At 38.9% G+C, this 17,489-nt stretch overlaps 1 protein-coding gene and 2 non-coding genes across 4 annotated transcripts; all 3 read right to left on the minus strand.

The window, feature by feature from the left end:
* Positions 1-220: 220 nt before the first annotated feature.
* On the minus strand, positions 221-17,190 carry KHDC4 (KH domain containing 4, pre-mRNA splicing factor). 2 transcript variants are annotated; one of them, XM_070467492.1, is made up of 14 exons: positions 17,096-17,190; positions 16,373-16,589; positions 13,451-13,579; positions 13,019-13,098; positions 11,501-11,553; positions 11,090-11,253; positions 9,612-9,823; positions 8,990-9,050; positions 7,010-7,067; positions 6,519-6,772; positions 4,648-4,821; positions 3,619-3,731; positions 2,381-2,472; positions 221-1,502 (listed from the first exon to the last, which is right to left on the minus strand). In XM_070467492.1, exons 1-14 carry the CDS (start codon positions 17,131-17,133, stop codon positions 1,303-1,305), a joined length of 1,845 nt encoding a protein of 614 aa, XP_070323593.1. In that variant the 5' UTR covers positions 17,134-17,190; the 3' UTR covers positions 221-1,302. The 2 variants fall into 2 exon arrangements, with proteins under 2 accessions (XP_070323593.1, XP_020768149.1); XM_020912490.2 differs by lacking the exon at positions 221-1,502 and having other exon boundaries at positions 2,382-2,472; positions 3,619-3,703.
* Positions 5,688-5,821, minus strand: LOC139035361 (small nucleolar RNA SNORA42/SNORA80 family). Its single transcript, XR_011488024.1, has one exon. It is a non-coding gene; the product is annotated as a small nucleolar RNA SNORA42/SNORA80 family (small nucleolar RNA).
* LOC139035365 (small Cajal body-specific RNA 4) lies at positions 10,163-10,297 on the minus strand. Its single transcript, XR_011488029.1, has one exon. It is a non-coding gene; the product is annotated as a small Cajal body-specific RNA 4 (non-coding RNA).
* Positions 17,191-17,489: the final 299 nt, after the last annotated feature.

The following is a 17,489-nucleotide window of genomic DNA, read 5'->3' on the forward strand; positions in this document are numbered from 1 at the left end:
GTTCAATCCCTGGGTCAAGAAGATCCCCTGGAGAAGGGAATGGCTACCCACTCCAGTATTCTTGCCCGGAGAATTCCATGGATATAGGAACCTGGCAGGCTACAGCCCACAGGGTTGCAAAGTCAGACACCACTGAGCGACTAAAACACACGAGTAAAAAAGGTTATGAATTTTCACATATGGATGGGTTGTGGAATAAAAAACAAAGAAACCACAAGCAGAATATTTATACATTTATTTATAATGAAATTATGATCTAAATATTTACAACATATAGGAAACCAGAGGATACGTTTATACAAAGCCAGTCTGCAAAGTATTCAAATGTGCAAAAATGACAGTTCAGTATCTCAAACTACTCCTGGTTCAGCAGACTAGCTCCTTCACTTTCACACATCAATATTTGATACAAAAAAGTTCTTTTGGCAAAACCTGTAATGCCAAGAAAGAGGACAAGTTGCAATTTCAGTCACTAAGTCCACCATTCTATTCCAAGCAGTCAAATCTCTCTATTTTTAGCTGCAACCAGTTCTCAGAGAGACAGACCATTGGATATCATTTCTGTGATGAGTTCTGACCAGCTTTTGATCAAGTAATTTTCTCAGACCCAGTTGAAGACAAGGAGCTTAGACGGGCAGTAAAAACAGCAATGGCTATCTGAGACAAGAGTGCCTGAAAGGTACCAGCTTTGGATAATCCCAATGGAAAAAATCCTTCAATATCCCAGGATTCAGCTATATCCAACAGTTCTGCATTAGTAAAACTGCATTTTCCAAAACAAAGAATCCAAAAAAATGAAATAGGGATGAGGAGGTTTTTAGATTTAAGTGCTGAAAGGAAAGGATGGTCTTAAAATCATTTCCCCACTAATAAATAGTAAGGCTTTGTCTGGAACCAGTTTTTATCAAAATTGATCAAACAGTAGTAAAATACAAATAAAACTTGCTTTATGTCAGAATAGGGGCTATTCATTTGGAAAAGACTGGACCAGGTCAAGGGTATACTGAAATGACCCTGTTGAACAAGCACATTTCATCAACTGGTAAAAAGCTTGAGACAAATTTGTAATTCTAAGTAAATTTTAACAGATGCTATGTCACTGCAGAAATAAGGATTTTCTTTAAAAAAGAATGGAAACCCTTTAAGAAAGGGCACACTCATCACTGACTTTTTTCCCCCCCATCACTGACTTCTGCAAAAGTCCAAGATGGTTCCCCGTACAGGCCCCAGAGTCTTATTAAATCAAACGCATGCATTATTGCTAGAGAGTCACCAAGGCTCAAATCTCTGCTCCACTGTTGCCTATGGAGCCATCCAGAATGGCATCTGTTGTTTAGCTCGTGGTTGTGATGAAGGATACTGATATCCCAAACTCCAGCCCTGTGGAAAACTACTTGCATTTTTATGACCTCCGTGTTCCTCCTCTTCGTCAGATGAATCTGCAGCGTAAGCCACCAAGCCAAACCCCTTCTCTGTAGTTTTCATTTTCTTGACTGGATAATCTAGAAGAAAGAAAAATAACCCCAACCCCATTCCCCACCAAGAAGAAAAAAAAAAAAGATAATACCATAAATTCGTTAATTAAAAAAAAGATGTTAATTGTGGTTAGTTGGACACCATTTTGAGGTCACAGGGTCAATGGTCACCCAAAAACGTTGAAGATCACACGAAAAACAGCACCAGCATCAGCAAATGTGAATCCACCAGAACCATGTAAGAAAACAGAGAAAGAAAAAAGAAACACACACACACAAAAAAAAAAAGGAAAAAAAAAAAAGGAAAGTTAGCAAGTAAGTCTCTGGAGTCTAATATTTCACCTTTAAAAAGTTAAAAGAAGAAAAGAAAAAAATATTTTCTTCTGTTCATTTTTATGACTATAGGCAAAGAACAAAAAACTAATCCCATTTATGGACCTCTCCAAATTAAGAGTTCTGAGATACTAAGAAGCAACATTTTTAAAAAAGACACTGGTTGACATTCCCAACCAATAAATAAGAGATATAAGGTGAGAGGTAGCTCAGCTCCCAACACAAAAATCTTTTTAGTCTGCATCAGACCTCCAAGTAGTCAAACAACAAAGGCAACAAAATTTTGAAATGACCTACCAATCATTACTTTTTCCTAAATGTCACTGATGCTATGTATAAAATGTAAGTCGACTGACTCTTTTCTAGACACACGTCGGTTGAAAATAAAAGGCTGTGTAACTATATGATGTCCTTATAAACAAACAAAAAAAAGTATTCTCATTAGCCAACAGATTATAGAGGTTGGATTAAACACCTGAATAAGTCAACCTGAATGAATATCAGATTAGAAAACTAATAGCTTAAAACCAGTCTTAGCCATTCCCTTGCTCCCCCAGCTACACCTTACTCACCATGACTCCCTGTTAAAGTCCCAGACCCATTCCTTTCGTCAGACTCTGTTTTTATTCCAGTCACTGGAAAGGCTGGTGGAGGCATCAACTGCCTGTTAAAAGTTAAAAATAATTTTTCAGACACATTCAACCTTTCCAGTAGATAAGAAGTTGAATAACAATACAATCTGCAAATAAAAGTTCATTTTAACCATTAATTTAATTTTAACCCTTTCTACCTGACACCCTATTCTTCAAGCTATTATCAAGTTGTAAGATTAGGAAATTTCCTGGCAGTCCAGTGGCTAGGATCCAACACTTTCACTGCAGTGCCCTGGGTTCAACCCCTGGTCAGGGAACTAAGATCTCACAAGCCATGCAGTGTGGCCAAAAACAAAAGTTGTAAGATTATAAAGATAGAATGAGTAAATAAACATAAATTAAAGTTGTAATAGGGAACTATATTTAACATTATGGAATAATTTCAAAGGGAAAAGAATCTGGAAAAAAAAAAAAGATATGTATGTACAGCAAGTGAAGCACTTTGTTGTACACTTAAAATTAATGCAACATTATAAACTATACTTCAAAATAAAAGAAAAAAAAATTGTCCCAACTGTCCTGTTTGAATATGCCTTTGTATACTTTCAACTACTGTAAAACCTGGTATATCCACTAATGGGATTTGCGAATCACAGTAGGCAAATTTTTATAAACTGCCTACATATTTCTAGGCAGTTTATATGAAATGATGCATCAAGAATTAAAGTATGATATTCTTATGAAAAAAAAAAAAACAGAATGAATGAATATGAAAGAATGAACTGTTGTGATGAAAACCAGCTCTGTCTTGTGAAGGCTGACATAACATAGGAGAGAATCCAAGCCCTGGGTGGCAGGCTGGACTCTCATTCAAGTACCTCCATCCATGATATTCTATGATTCTACATAGCAAAAATGGTTTCATTGTGTAATACTTCTCTTACTTTCTATCCTAGGAAAATGGCTAAGACACAGACAAAAAAAAGGAAAGGAAGATACCTGAATAATCAAGTACTGAACTATTCAAGGCTGAGTGTAAGTGATTCTAAGACTGTGTAAGGGATATCATCGTATTTTCCATTACTGCATCCATTACAACGAACAGAATATTTGATCCAAATGATTTCATTTGTTTAACATGGGTGCTCATAGCAACACTCATTGTTCACATTAAGACATCTGAACATATCCATATAATTATGTTCCAACTAACTTACCTGTCCCTCTCTCGCTCTTTGCCTGAGGAACTTGCCGGCTTCGATCCTGCACCTTCAATCTCATTCTGACTGGAGAAGCCTGTACCTAAATTAGTCATATGAATGGGTCCATGCTATGAGCAGAAAAATACAGTGGCATTAGCAAATCTACAACTGCTGTATTGACTTTAGCTCCTTAATGTAACTGTCAAGTGCCTCATCTTTCTGATAAACTGCAGAAAGCTGCACTACATAGCTCTCTGGGATTTGGAGTTAACTATACTCAGAGCACAGACTATTACTTTTCTCTGTAGGACTTGGCCAGAGATTTTGTGCTTCATTATGCTGTCTTTATGTTTTCAATTATCTATGACTTAACTGGTTTGTATAAATCTAGTTATAAACTACAAAAATGCTCCAAAGAATGTTTGGTTCAAAGAATGCTTCAGAGGATTCTGGCAAAGTACTTTTCTGGGTAAAACAAGACTGTACAAAAACTATGTATTTTAATAATCTAAAAAGACTCATCAGTGAATGAGTTTATAATCACATCCATGCACAGAATCACTGCATTTCTGGCTATCGTTTTTTCAGGGGTGCAGGAATTGGAGAATGACACCACCCTCTTGTTTAGCAGGGAGAAAAAGAACAGTGCCGAGGTTTTAAATACAAACCATATATTGGTACAGTAACAGTTCTTCCCTACTCATTTCACTACAAGCTCTAAGAGGCTTTCAAGAGTCTGCTGTATAAAGAGGAAGTGCAGAATTCTACAGAACTTCCAGATGCTAGTCATAGGCGACTTCTCTCTAGGTGGAGAGCTTTGTATTCTCTTATCACACTGACCCAAAGACAAAACCCACTCAAAGGGAATCAATCACTCTTGGCTTAACTTAATCCCTAAGGATAAATATCTTATTTAAATGGATTCCAGAATGTAGAAATCCTAGTATTGGGAGGACAGTTGACACAGATGTGAACTTATCTTTCTTTAAAGGGAGAATACAGTAAGATAAGATGAGAAAAGTAAGATAGGATATCTTATTTAACCTGGTATCCAAGAAGTCCAGATTCTCGTTCATCTGGCAGCTCCTCTGTGAATCGCCTCTTCTGTGCCTGGGGCTGACTTGGGAGTGGGGGCTGGGGCTGGGGTGGGGGCTGGGGGCCAGCAGGCAAGGCAGTTTTGACAGGAGCAGCAGGAATAAAAGGCCCACTCATCGGACTCTGGGACCAAAACAAACCAAGGAGGAAAAAGTGTGAGAGTGCCCAACTAACAAATAACTAAAGGATGTTTACAATATACTTTAGTGATCAATATGATGCATATAAATCTTTCATCTTCTGGTCCTAAGTTTCCTTCAAGTATAATTTGGTAACAGTATCACCTAGTCTTCCTACCTTCATGGCAGCAAACATGAAATTGAAAAACTCTACAATGTTTTGAACTCTCAGGAAAAACCTGCTGCACATCTTTGCCATTAGGAGCAAACATGATCATGAACAAACAATAGACATTCCAGTCACTTACTTAGTTCAGAAGTTCTCAAGCAAGAACATTCTCTTATTTAAAGCCCTTTAATCAATGTAATTAGCTCTTTCTGGATCATAAATGCTGCTAAGGCTTGTGTGGCAAATTCAACTTCATCTATCACTTCCATGGGTAAACTATGTCAAGAACAAGTACAATACTTTTAAGAGGTTGTTCCGAAAAGGAAAAGATAGATATATTAGAGAAAACAAGCACTTCTAAAAGGAAAACTTTCATTAATAACAGCTAATATTTACTGACTGCTTACTTAATCCTTGCAACTCTGGGATATAATGACTATGCCATTTTATATACAAGGAAAACTAAAACCTGGATAGATTAAGTTCTCTGCCAAGATCACACAGCTCAAAAATGGGGAAGTATCATGGACCCTGCCAGTCTCTCTAAACCCATACTCTTAACCATTCTGCTATATTGCTTCCCAGTTACAAGAGAATGTGGCTCAAAGCTGTAGAACAAGAGCTCTGCCTAAATATAAGGTAAAATAATTATGACTAGGGGACCACAAACAGAATTGAGTTCATAAGCCTATTTTTGGTTTCACTGTACAACCGCTTTCAGTGCTCACAGCCCACAGGTGAAGAGACTGGGCAATGGTTCGAGGCTGTTTTCTCTGGCATGGGTACACTATGAGAGGCCCACCAAGGAGGACCTGCCATAAATCCATTACCATGCTTTCATTAGTCTTTCCCCTACCTCTAAGAAGGGTACATAATCTAAATGAGCTGGCTACTTTATTCTTTTCCTAAAATTCTAGTTTCTTTCCTAGCTTGAGAAACATATACCAGCATTTATAATCCTTTCATTTAGGAAGCTCACATACCTTTTGGCCTAGAACACCTGTATATGATATATTTCTTCTAAGATTAGCAAATCAGTTCCAATCATTTAGATGAGTGTGGTATGCCAGCCCTAATCCATGAGAACTTTAACACTGCAAAGCCCAGGAAGGGTAAACTATGAATCTGGCCTGCTATCTGTTTTTGTAAATCAAGTTTTATTAGAACATGGTCACACTCATCCATTTCCTAGTGTAGTGATGGCTTTTCCGCTACAGCAAGAGTGCAGTAGTTATGGCAGAAACTGTATGGCCCCCAAAACCTAAAATATGTATCTTCCAGCCCTTTGTGAAAAGCTCGACAAGTGCTCTAAAGTAGTATTTGGTGGCAAAAGTTACAAAGATGTAAACTTTAGGATAAATATACACATGTACACACTATTCCAAAGTATTCAGGTAGTTCAATGGTGGGAACACAGGAAGAAACACCTCAAATTCTAATTGCTTCTGAATAATACCCCCAGCTTTCCACCCCCTCCCTGCCCTAATTTTTCCTAATTCACCAGTCTCATATTCCACATCCTGGCATCCTACCTGTCCAGTGCTAGCTGGAGGCTGCACTTGTGTTATCGGGTATTGTGTTGGCACAGGTGGAACTCCAGTGGGCAGTGCTGGCAAGACTCCAGGTGCCAGAGAGACAGCTGGTGGCACTATACTTGGCACTCCGTAAGGAGGCTGGACTGGCTGCTGAGGAGGGGGAACAACAGGGTAACCAGACTGATAGCCATTGGATGGATAATATGGTGGCTGAGGAGGGACACTACTTATAGCAGAGGGTTGTGTATAGCCTGAGGGGGAAGAAAAAAAGTGTTTAATCAGCTGCAGCAGAACGAGACATTTTAGCCGAATATTAAACTTAATCTCTAGGGAAGAAAACTACTGAGGCACAAATCGCTTTCCAAATTACCCTAAGTTTAAGGGAATATTATTAGTGCCCTGGCACAGCTACTTTAACTTCGCATATCTTACTTTATTTATTACTATCACTACCAAAATATTTTTTAAACACTTCAAGACATACACACCTGGTAAAGGTACCGCAGTATTAATCTGATTCACAAATCTAGAGTATTCAGCATGAACCTGAAAAGTGAAAGGAAAACAAATCAATATGGAACAGTCTCAATTCACTTAGTATATATAAGGATATATAATTCTAGGATCAAAGCAAATTAGAAGCCAAAACATTTCCATCAATGTTTCAATCAAATTTATTAGACCTGTTTAATCTAAATTTTAGGGCCTCCCACGTAGCTCAGTGGTGAAGAATTTGCCTGCCAAAGCAGAAGACATGGGTTACATTCCCTGGGTCAGAAAGATCCCCTGCAGGAGGAAATGGTAACCTACTCCAGTATTCTTGCTGGGAGAATCCCACGGACAGAGGAGTCTGGTGGGCTGCAGTCCATGCGATCACCAAGGGTCAGACACAACTGAGCACACACAAACACTTAATTTTAATAAGGCACACCAATAAATTACTAACCCAGGTTTTGGGAACAAGAGACATGAACAACAGGAGCACCCTAAGAGAAATGAAAGTCGCTCTGTCATGTCTGACTCTGCGAGCCCATGGACTACGGGAATTCTCCAGGCCAGGATACTGGAGTGGGTAGCCTTTCCCTTCTCCAGGGGATCTTCCCCAACCCAGGGATCGAACCAGGGTCTCCCACATTGCAGGCAGATTCTTTATCAGCTGAGCCACAAGGGAAGCAAATTGAGGGGAGCATCCTAACCCCCCCCCATTGACCCAATTCTAGGGTAGAAAATCATTCACAGAGCCACAGAAATTAAGCAGTTAAGATATTTCTAAGTTTTCTGTTTAACTGTAGAGAAACCATTCATTCTTTTATTTACTGGGTAATTTGCTCTCAAGGACTTCATGGTTTAATGAAGTTTATTACCTCTTCCATCCAGTTCTTCATCATGAGGATCTTACTAAGTCTAACTCTGTTGCTACTTAGTAAGTAGCGACAAAGAAAAAGATGAGGAGCTGGTCAAGAAGTTATATGATACAAGGGTTGGTAAATCAGGTTACCTTACAAAAGCAAAGAAAACAACAGCTTCATCCTGAGATGCCTGATACCAAATTCCTTAAATTACCAAATAACGCAAGATTGAACATATTTAACCCCTTGAACCTTATTTCCTTTAGGTGCTATAAAAAATCCTATGGTTTAACTTCTGGTTATTTGATTATAAAATAAACAGAATGGATAGTCAAAGAAGCTCAAAGGATAACTAGTTTTCAACTATGATAACTCAACCCATACTTCATCTAAAGCTAATATCAAATTTGGAATTCAGATCATAAACAACCTGACCAGGATTAACAGCGGTATTTAAATAACTGACAATCCTGAGACTGTATGATACTATACAGTGGAATGTCATACTGAAACAGCTCCTGAAGAAGAGATGCAAGTCAACAGTGACCCTGGCTGGGGGAGTCTGACTTCCTTACAGAGAGGATCAGTTGCTGGAATAATGCAGTAGTTTGAAGTACCATTCCCACCCCCTACCAAATTTATGACTGCCAAAAACACTGGAATATGACATCGTTTGGAAACTATGTCTTTACAGATGGAGATCATTAAGTTGCAGTCATGCTGGATAAGAGTGGACCGTAAAATCAATCTCCTCCTCCTTATGAGAGGAGATATGAGAGACACAGGAAAGGCCTGGTGAAGATGGAGGCAGAGTTAAGCTGACCCGAGGCAAAGAATGCCAAGGACTGCAGGTCAATTATTAACAAGCTAGTTGACAGGAATGGAATGGATTCTCCCTTGGAGCCTTCAGAAGGAACCAAGCTTGCCCACACCTTGATTTTGGACTTCTGGCTTCCTGACCTGTGAGAGAATAAAGGTCTGCCATTTTAAGTCATCTAGTTTGTGGGAATCTGATAGGGGAGGCCTAGGAAACTCATACAGGTAGAAAAATAACTAAGACACAGTCCAAGATGGCAGTAGATCTTCTAAATGAATTTCAGACAGATAAATATAACTTACTGTTTGCAAGAGATTCTCACAGAGCTTCTTGGCAGCAGCTAGGCCTTCTGGTTTGGGATGACTGTAAAGACGTAAGAACCAATAAATTTGAAGGAAAGAAAAAGAAAAGATACAGAATTCTGCTTCCACTTTGTATGCTGTTTTATAAATGCAGTATAGTCTATGTAGCACAAATCTAAGTTTCTGAATATCACAAAACAGAAACACAAAAATAGTCCTTCAGCCCTTCAAGATATAACTAATATCATTACCACACATGTTATGGTCTCCTTCTTTGACTAATGCTATTTCTTGATATAAACAAAACCTACTTAAAGATCACTAAAATTATTTTAAAATGTATTAATATTGTCATAGGTTTAAATGAAAGTTATTTTCAGCTTACTGCAGCTCATTTTATGATCACAGACTCTTATAAAACCCAAAGATGTAAATACTAAAAAATCTAATCACACCTCTATTTCAGTTTTTATTAATTACAAAGTGATTACTGCTATTATTTACTTAAGTTCCTAATGCTACTACTTATTAAGCTCATATTCTCTTGCTCCTCTTGAGTCATTTCTGCCTGTACTGATCAGCTGACAAGTATCCAAATGTCCTTGGCCCTATCCATCCATACCTGATGTAAATGTACATAGGTTCAAAAGCCTCTCGGCCAGATGCTGGCTCAATGCAGCCTGAGCCTTTCCCTCGTAGGAAGACTTTGGCACCTGTTTCAATCTGAATGTGCTGCAAATAGGTGCAGCCTGGACCTTCCACTTTCTCTTTGACATTAAAAGTGGGCACAGCATGTTCAAGACCCACGAATAATTTATCTTGAACATAATGCATCTGCAGAAGAACAGAATACCTCTAATTAAAACAGAATACACAAATAAATCCTTAAAATGAAAATTATGAGGCAAAATACTTTAATCCTCCAGATACTTTTAATCACTTCCAGAGTAAAGACCCTCCCTCCTGTAATTCCTACCATGAACCTAAAAAATAAACCCTATTAAGTTGCTTAAACACAAACTAAGTATTCCATGTACATACCTACAACATTAACATCTTACTCTGTTCAGTGAAATCTATTTAAGAAGTGAAAACCCATGATTCAATACTGAGTAGGTATATCCACTTACTGTATAAGAAACAGCAAAGACAGTTTCCTGTAAAACTGGAGTAGAATGTCGGGTAGTACAGTCAACCCTGTGATATTCTATAACACACGGAGGGCTGCTCTCTCCAACCCTTTTTTTCTAGGAGGATTGTATCAGCAGAGTCTTACTTCATCAGACTCAGCCTTCTTAGTCCTCCAGTTAAGTTTACCAATGTAAACCAAACCACTAACTTCAAAATGCACAATATGTGTACTCTTTGATCTGTCAGTCCCTTTTCTATATCAACCACAAACTGGCACTTGCCATGGGTGCTTACCATCTTCCTCTATAAGGATTAAATCATGTGCTGCTGCCACTGCTGACCTTCAATACCCTCTGAAAGGAGTTTAGGGTGGAAAATAGAAATGAGGCACTCTTGCACTCCCAGAAAACTGGAAGGACAGGTCTTCAGATAGCTAGCTATTCTCAAGAGCTGATTCTATGAGTCTAATTTTTACATCTTCTTGTACCTAGAAAAGCACTAAAATCCTTCATGGTGATGACTATTTCTCGTGACTAGCAGAAGCTTTATGAGACCAGAAGAACTTTCTAAAAAATAAACATTTAATTACATGTATTCCCAGTTTACCAAAATCACATATATACTGTCCTTCCCCTCTATCTCTCTGGAACAGTCTCTGAGAATTATTTGAGGTACTATCTCCCGGGCTACAGTTTTCATACTGGTCCAAATAAAACTTAACTCTCAACTCTCATGTTATGCATTTTCTTTTAAGTTGATATCTAGAATGTATCAATATCAAGAGATGTGTGTTCAGATGTTCACTACCTCTCAGTAACCTAAATGGTCCATTAATAGGATTATCAAAGGGGTAACTTTTAGGTTGCAACTTCAGGGTTTTATTATTTTCTTCATACTCCCTATAGTATTTGGCACATATCATTTTTATAGAAATGATAACACTGTTAATGATATCTCCATAAAACATACCCCTGACTGGAAGGGAGGCTTCTGGCTAACAGCTGGAGACAGCTGTGCAATGGGTGCTGGCTGGTGATAGACAGTGACTGTTGCACCGTTAAAAGTTGGACTTGTCCCTGTGGCGGCTTTCACTACCCCATTGGTAATAATTTCTTTGATTCGGTTTACAGCTCCTAGGGAAAAACACAGACAGTAAGGTACTACACTGAAGAAATGAACGAACAGATAAACAACAATGATAAACACAGGCCAATCCTCTGTTACTTGTGTTTTTAATCCATTTTATAGATTACCCAAATATATTCATGAGCAGTTCATAAAGAAGAGTGAGAACAGCCACCAGGAACAAACAGTTTGCCAACTTATTATGTATAATACTTTTTCAAAAAGAGCAGTATGTGACTCAAAACAATTACTTACTGTCCACTAATTCCCGTGTCTGGCCCTGAACATGAAGATACAATGGACGATCCCTATAAAGAGAAATATTAAAATGATAATAGCAAGCTGGTCACAACCAAAGGGTCAAATGGGTCACCAAACCTAATCTGTATCACTCAAATGTTTCCAAATAAGGAGACCATATACATGAAAATGGCTGTTGCTAGTAAAATTTCTAAGAACATGGTTTTATAGCTGGCGAAAGAATACACTTTGCTGGCTGCTTAAAGTAAATGGGCCCACACAGGGATCAAATATGCTCTTATAGGCTCTAGTCTTCTGGATAACCCAGTGTTTTGAGAACAGAATTTCTTTCTGTTGGCTGTCGAGTAAGTTATGGGCAAATGGGCTCTTGGCTATCCAACCTAAGGTGACAAAAGTGGTGGCATATATGTATGTGTGTGTGTGTATATATATATACACACACACATGTATATTTCTTTAAAGGTCCATACCCAGAGAAGACTCTTTAGACTCTAAAGATAACATGGGGTTTCCTTGGTAGTTCAGTGGTTAAGAATATGCCTGCCAATACAGAGGACATGGGTTCGATCCCTGGCCTGGAAAGATTCCACACACTGCAGAACTAAGCAACTAACCAACTAAGTGGGCAGCAACTACTGAAGCCCACACACCTAGAGCCCATATTCTGCAACATGAGAAGCCATCACAATGAGAAGCCCATGCACCACAACAAAAAGTAGCTCCTGCTTGCTGCAACTAGCTTAAAGTCCAACGAAGACCCAATACAGCCAAAAATAAAATGAAACAAAACCATAAACTTACTTAAACTGTGATTATAATAATAAAGTGATCAACAATCATACTGCTAATAAAAAGCTTAGGCAAAATATAACTGTGTTTAAAGAAAAAAATGTTTAAAATAGCAACCAGCACATATACAAGGTTAAAATACAGTCTTAGCTTGGGGTAGAGAGCAAATTTTGCCTCCTAATTATATTTAGTTTAAGCCAGTATGAAAAATGTTGCACTGCCTGAATACCTGCCCTCAAAAACTGGATAATGGAAGTAATGAAACTAAACTGAGGTGAAACCTTTATATGGACAACCTACAACCTATAATCATCACAGTGGTAATAAAGAATCTGATAAAAGGATTTTTTTAAAAGGGAGATTATGACAAAGTAGGAACCCACTTGTGGGGGGGAATATTTCCATAGAAAAAAATTTAGATATACATTAAATATTAACAACTACTGTCTTCTTTCACAGTTTAGTCTAACTTATTTCCTCCAGTAAAAGCATTAATTGTGAAGTAAAAAACCAAACAGGAAAAGGAAAGAAACAGCTGCCAATACTTCTTACATCTGTTTTGAGATGTCTCAAATTCTGCTATTAAGTGAGTGCCATGCACACACGCGTGTGTATAGCTACTAACCAAACATGTACACATATTCCCTACAAATGACAAATATATGAAGCTCATGTGAATCCTATGTCCAACTCTTCCCCAAAGTATAGGATATGCATACATACCCTGGTCCTACTTTGGCCTTCTCCTCAGTTGTCATGAACCTCCCTCGAGTTGACACTGCAGCCCCACTAAGTCGGCTGATCTAAAAAGCAAACAATGCATTAGACAATTTGGCAATTCGTTGAGTTCAATGACAGGCAGCAGGATAGATTTTCCCCATTTATTCACTCCATCAATATGCAGGAGTGAGTTCTGTCCTATTATCTGAAATCTTAATTTTATTGTTTCTTATTCAAACTAACTCAAGGAATTCACCCCATCTGTTTCTTTACCTTCACGAGTAAGTTCTTTCACAGTTAAACCAACCCAATCCTGACTTTGCAGACCCAAAACCACTAATAAAAAATCTGACTCCTGTTTGTGTTTAAAGGCCTTGTTTTCCTGACACTACATCCACCCACCACCTTCCCCACAGAGGCCCAACATCTCCGTACCTCATCTTGAGTCTGTCCTCGGGTCAGCAAGTTCCTACAAGTGAGAGGCACATCATTGATCTCTACTTCAGCCACCACCAGGTCATCCTTGCTTTTATTGCTAGTTAGGCCTTTGCCAGGGGCCTGAAGCTGTAACAGGAGAAATCACATTAAAAAGTTCATATGATGAAATAATCGCTTTGCTGTTTATTTTTTTGTTCAATTTAAAATGACACCTTCCCAAGTGCCACTAACTCCTTACTGATCCCCTCTACCTAGCAAACACACCTGGAAATATTCCTTGGTCATTAGTCATAAACAAAATAAAAAGCAAACAAAACCTCCATAAAATGACACCAAGTACAGTCAATTTACTTGAAAGCCATCATTAGATATCTTTGTAACCTTGGCCCTGTGTGCATTTTTATGACCATATGATTACAGAAATGCTATGGACTAAAAGCTGCAATCTCCAAAAGGAAAATTAAAGGCCAAGTTATGATGCTTTACTGCTCAATTAGATAGCTATAGGGGCAGTAAAATATAAGGTAGGGTAGAGTCCATGCACAACCTGAGCCTTCATACATCTCATCTGTGTAACAGAAAGCTGCCTGTGTGCCAAAACTAGGGTAGCAATGTGACCTACACAACATAAAAAAATTCTGTTTCTACAGAAGCCTCAGGAATCCTGAAATTGTATCCAGTTCACATCCCATTACTCTCTATTAAGGAAGAACAAAGAGAATGAATGAAAAGACAAGTAAGATTCTAAAACCTGACTGTTTTCTCTCAATTTAAACTATGGGCAAATCCACAAGATTGTAAAATCAACTATACTTCAATAAAAAATAAAATGGAAAAAAATGCTGTACAGCAGAAATTAGCCTAACTTTGTGTAAATCAACTATAATTTTTAAAAGTTAATAAAATAGAAAAAATTAAAAAATAAACTAGAGGGAATTCCCTGGTGGTCTCGTGGTTAGGATGCAAAGCTTTCACTGCTGGGGGCCTGGGTTTAATCCCAGGTTGGGGAATTAAGATCCCACAAGTTGTGTGTCATGGCCCCCTAAAATAATTAAACTTTAATCTCAAGATAGCCTTCCCCAATCCTTAGTTGCCATGGACAGCACAAGGAAGGTAAAATACAGATTATTTATTTGCACATTAGGTATTTTTAAAACGTGGAAGTAAACTAAACTCAACAATATCTCTTTTCCTTTACTGACTTTCAGAATGCATTTACACACCTTATCTCACTGAATCCTTATACCTTTAAAGGTACGTATCAACTGTTGTCCAACAGAATTTTGTTTTCCACTTGCCAGTCCAAAATGGGGGCTGCCATACACACATCGACTGAGCACTTGAAATGGGCAACATGACTGAGGAACTAAGTCTTAAAATTTACAACCAGTAACTGGGGGTTCTAGGTTTCATACAGAGGCATTCTGATTCTAAATCCAGTATTCATGCACCATGCTGCCTTCTGCTGGGTTCAATTACCATTTTAGAGATTACTTTTTTTGGAGGAAAAAATGAGTCTAAATGAGTAACATCAATATTAACAATTTTAACATTCAAGCATCCATCTCTATCAGTGTGCTTTTAGTATTTTCTTCTAGATTTTAGAAAGAAATAATTGACTCACACGGATCTTTTCAACCAAAAAAATACAATGAATAACAAACTTCCAATTCGCTGAAAGTTTTCGCCAAATCCACAGAACTCAAGCATTAAAACATCCACACAGTTTCTGGCCTACTAATAAATGATGTTATCTTACTGACAAACTGGAAGGCTTTGGAATTGCATATTCTTTCTTCCCCCAGCCCACCCAGCTTTACTGAAGTACAACTGACAGAACTGTAAACATTTAAGGTGTACAATGTTACATTTTTATATAGACATACACACACAGTGTGAAATAATTACCACAAACACTAATTAACATATCCATCACCTCACATGCATTGCGTTTTCAAGCAGAACTCTTCACAGGTACCAAGGAAGGCAATTTTTTTTTTCCCCCGAAGGCAATTTTAATTAAACCAAAATAATTGTTTGTCACATGAAAACTACAACGGGGGGGGGGGGGGGGGGAGATGAAGAAAACTACAACGGAATAGGCTGTCTTGGAACAAACTGAATTCTCCAACTCCAGAGGCTTTCAAACAAAAGCTAAACACCCAGAGTCTGAGGTGACACTGAAGTAAGGCATCTGTGCCTACCATTTACAGATCTAAGACAAGTTAACTTTCCATTCATGAACCTAATTTTCCATATTATAAACTGGTGACAGTAATCCACTCCATACTTGTCGCAAGGTTGTTTTTTCTCCCTGAGCGCAAAGCATGCATTCTAGCAATGTAAACAGAACTGTACTCCTTATTCTATAGGAAAATTCTTGCATTCTGCAGCAAGATAAATGCTTCAAAGTTCAGACCCATTTCAGTTGTAAGCTTCTCATTATAACAAAGATTTTATAAAATGACCAAATAATTTCCTAACTTGTATGAAAACAGCAAAACAACTCACATATCAATTAATCATTTTAGTTCATGTTTAACTGCACTTCAGTTAGACAGTCATTAGATATCTGAATCTACAGCTTTTTAACTCCACACGATACTTCAAACCACGCGATTTATCTGAATTTCTCTTTTGACTTCATGGAAAACGTACATGTTATCAAAAAACATATTACACCACTGCTTTAGATAATTATATACATAGAACTTAAACCGAACTAAGTGAACTAAGTCCAATCAAACTGCCTCCTAAAAACAAATCACAAGATATCATCAAATACATTTCAAATATAAGTATCTTTAATTACTGTATCCCTGTTTTCTCTTTCATTCATCCAAATTATGGGAGATTACAAGATTACAAAATAACCCCCATTGATACTGCAATTAGCAGAGTCCCCTCAACTTCAAATACCTTCTCAGCAGCATTCTGAGTTGGTTTCAGCTTTCCTTTGGCCATGAGCATGGCATTGATCTTGGCAGCCACAGCAGCAGCAGCATCCAAGGCTCCAGAGGGTGCAGCTGTGGAGCCCCCCTGGCTTCCCCCACTGCTGGTAACCTCCCCGCCTGGGGTCGCCGGTGGCAAAAACAGAAGGGGGGCTGGAGCTGGTTGGTCCCATTTGCTGCGGCGCCTACGGAAGTAAAAGAAAAAATATTAGGCCCCATCAAAGCTTTCAGTTATATTTTTCTCCCCTTACGACGCCTTAACACGCTATTTTCCCGCTATCATGTTCCCTTTACAATTTCGACTCTCCTTATCAGAAATGGAGTTACCATCTCTCCTTAGAGAGAACTACTGCAACATTTCCCCCAATACTTCTTCCAACCTCGTTCCAGAATCTACTTCCTTTCTCCTCTGTCATCCCTATTAAGATTCCACTCTGTCCCATACGTCCTCGTTTCCGCCTCCCCCTTAGTTCGGCCTTCCCGAAGTCCCTGCTTCTCTCCTCTTTCTGATCTCCGCTGGCCTTTTCCAGGGACTCCAGGCCTGCTCACCACCCTTCTCCCCAAAAGTCCGGCCCTCCAATATGTCCACTTCCCACCTCAGGGCCCTTCCACCCATACGCTGCTTCCCATGATCCCACTGCCTCTCCTGCTCCCCACGCTCCCTGAGATGCCCTCTCCAGCGAAGCTTTACCCGCCGGCTCCAGGATGTGTCGCGCTCCCCGCGGACATGGCGACCGGGTCTGATCAACCACCCGCCAACTACTCCACTACCACCTTCCCGTCACTTCCGCCCCCAACGCCCTTACTCAGAGCCTCTTCCGGTCGTGAGGCAAAGCGGTTCCGGTGTAAACGTCTATTCCTATTGGACTCCGATTTCAAGGCCTCTGTAGTTGTGGGAGCCTCTAGGGTGTGACCTTCCTGCTTGCGCCTTGCCCTTGAAAAAGATGGCTGCTAAACCTCATATTAAGGAAGAAATGTGGCAAGAAGAATTCATCTTTGCTGTGGGCAAGTTGGGAGCCTAGAAGACAATACGCATGAGTCAGGGAATTAAACAGGTTTTACCCCAAATTCACTTAGATTCCTGT

Source organism: Odocoileus virginianus, chromosome 5, assembly GCF_023699985.2.
Source record: "Odocoileus virginianus isolate 20LAN1187 ecotype Illinois chromosome 5, Ovbor_1.2, whole genome shotgun sequence".
NCBI lineage: Eukaryota > Metazoa > Chordata > Mammalia > Artiodactyla > Cervidae > Odocoileus > Odocoileus virginianus.

Excerpts from the sequence above, each read along its gene's own strand:
- KHDC4 (XM_070467492.1), bottom strand. The coding sequence starts at position 17,133 with ATGTCCGCGGGGAGCGCGACACATCCTGGAGCCGGCGG. Across the intron at positions 16,590-17,095 it reads ACACATCCTGGAGCCGGCGG|GCGCCGCAGCAAATGGGACC; the intron begins GTAAAGCTTCGC and ends TTACTTCCGTAG. Across the intron at positions 11,254-11,500 it reads GACACGGGAATTAGTGGACA|GAGCTGTAAACCGAATCAAA; the intron begins GTAAGTAATTGT and ends GTTTTTCCCTAG.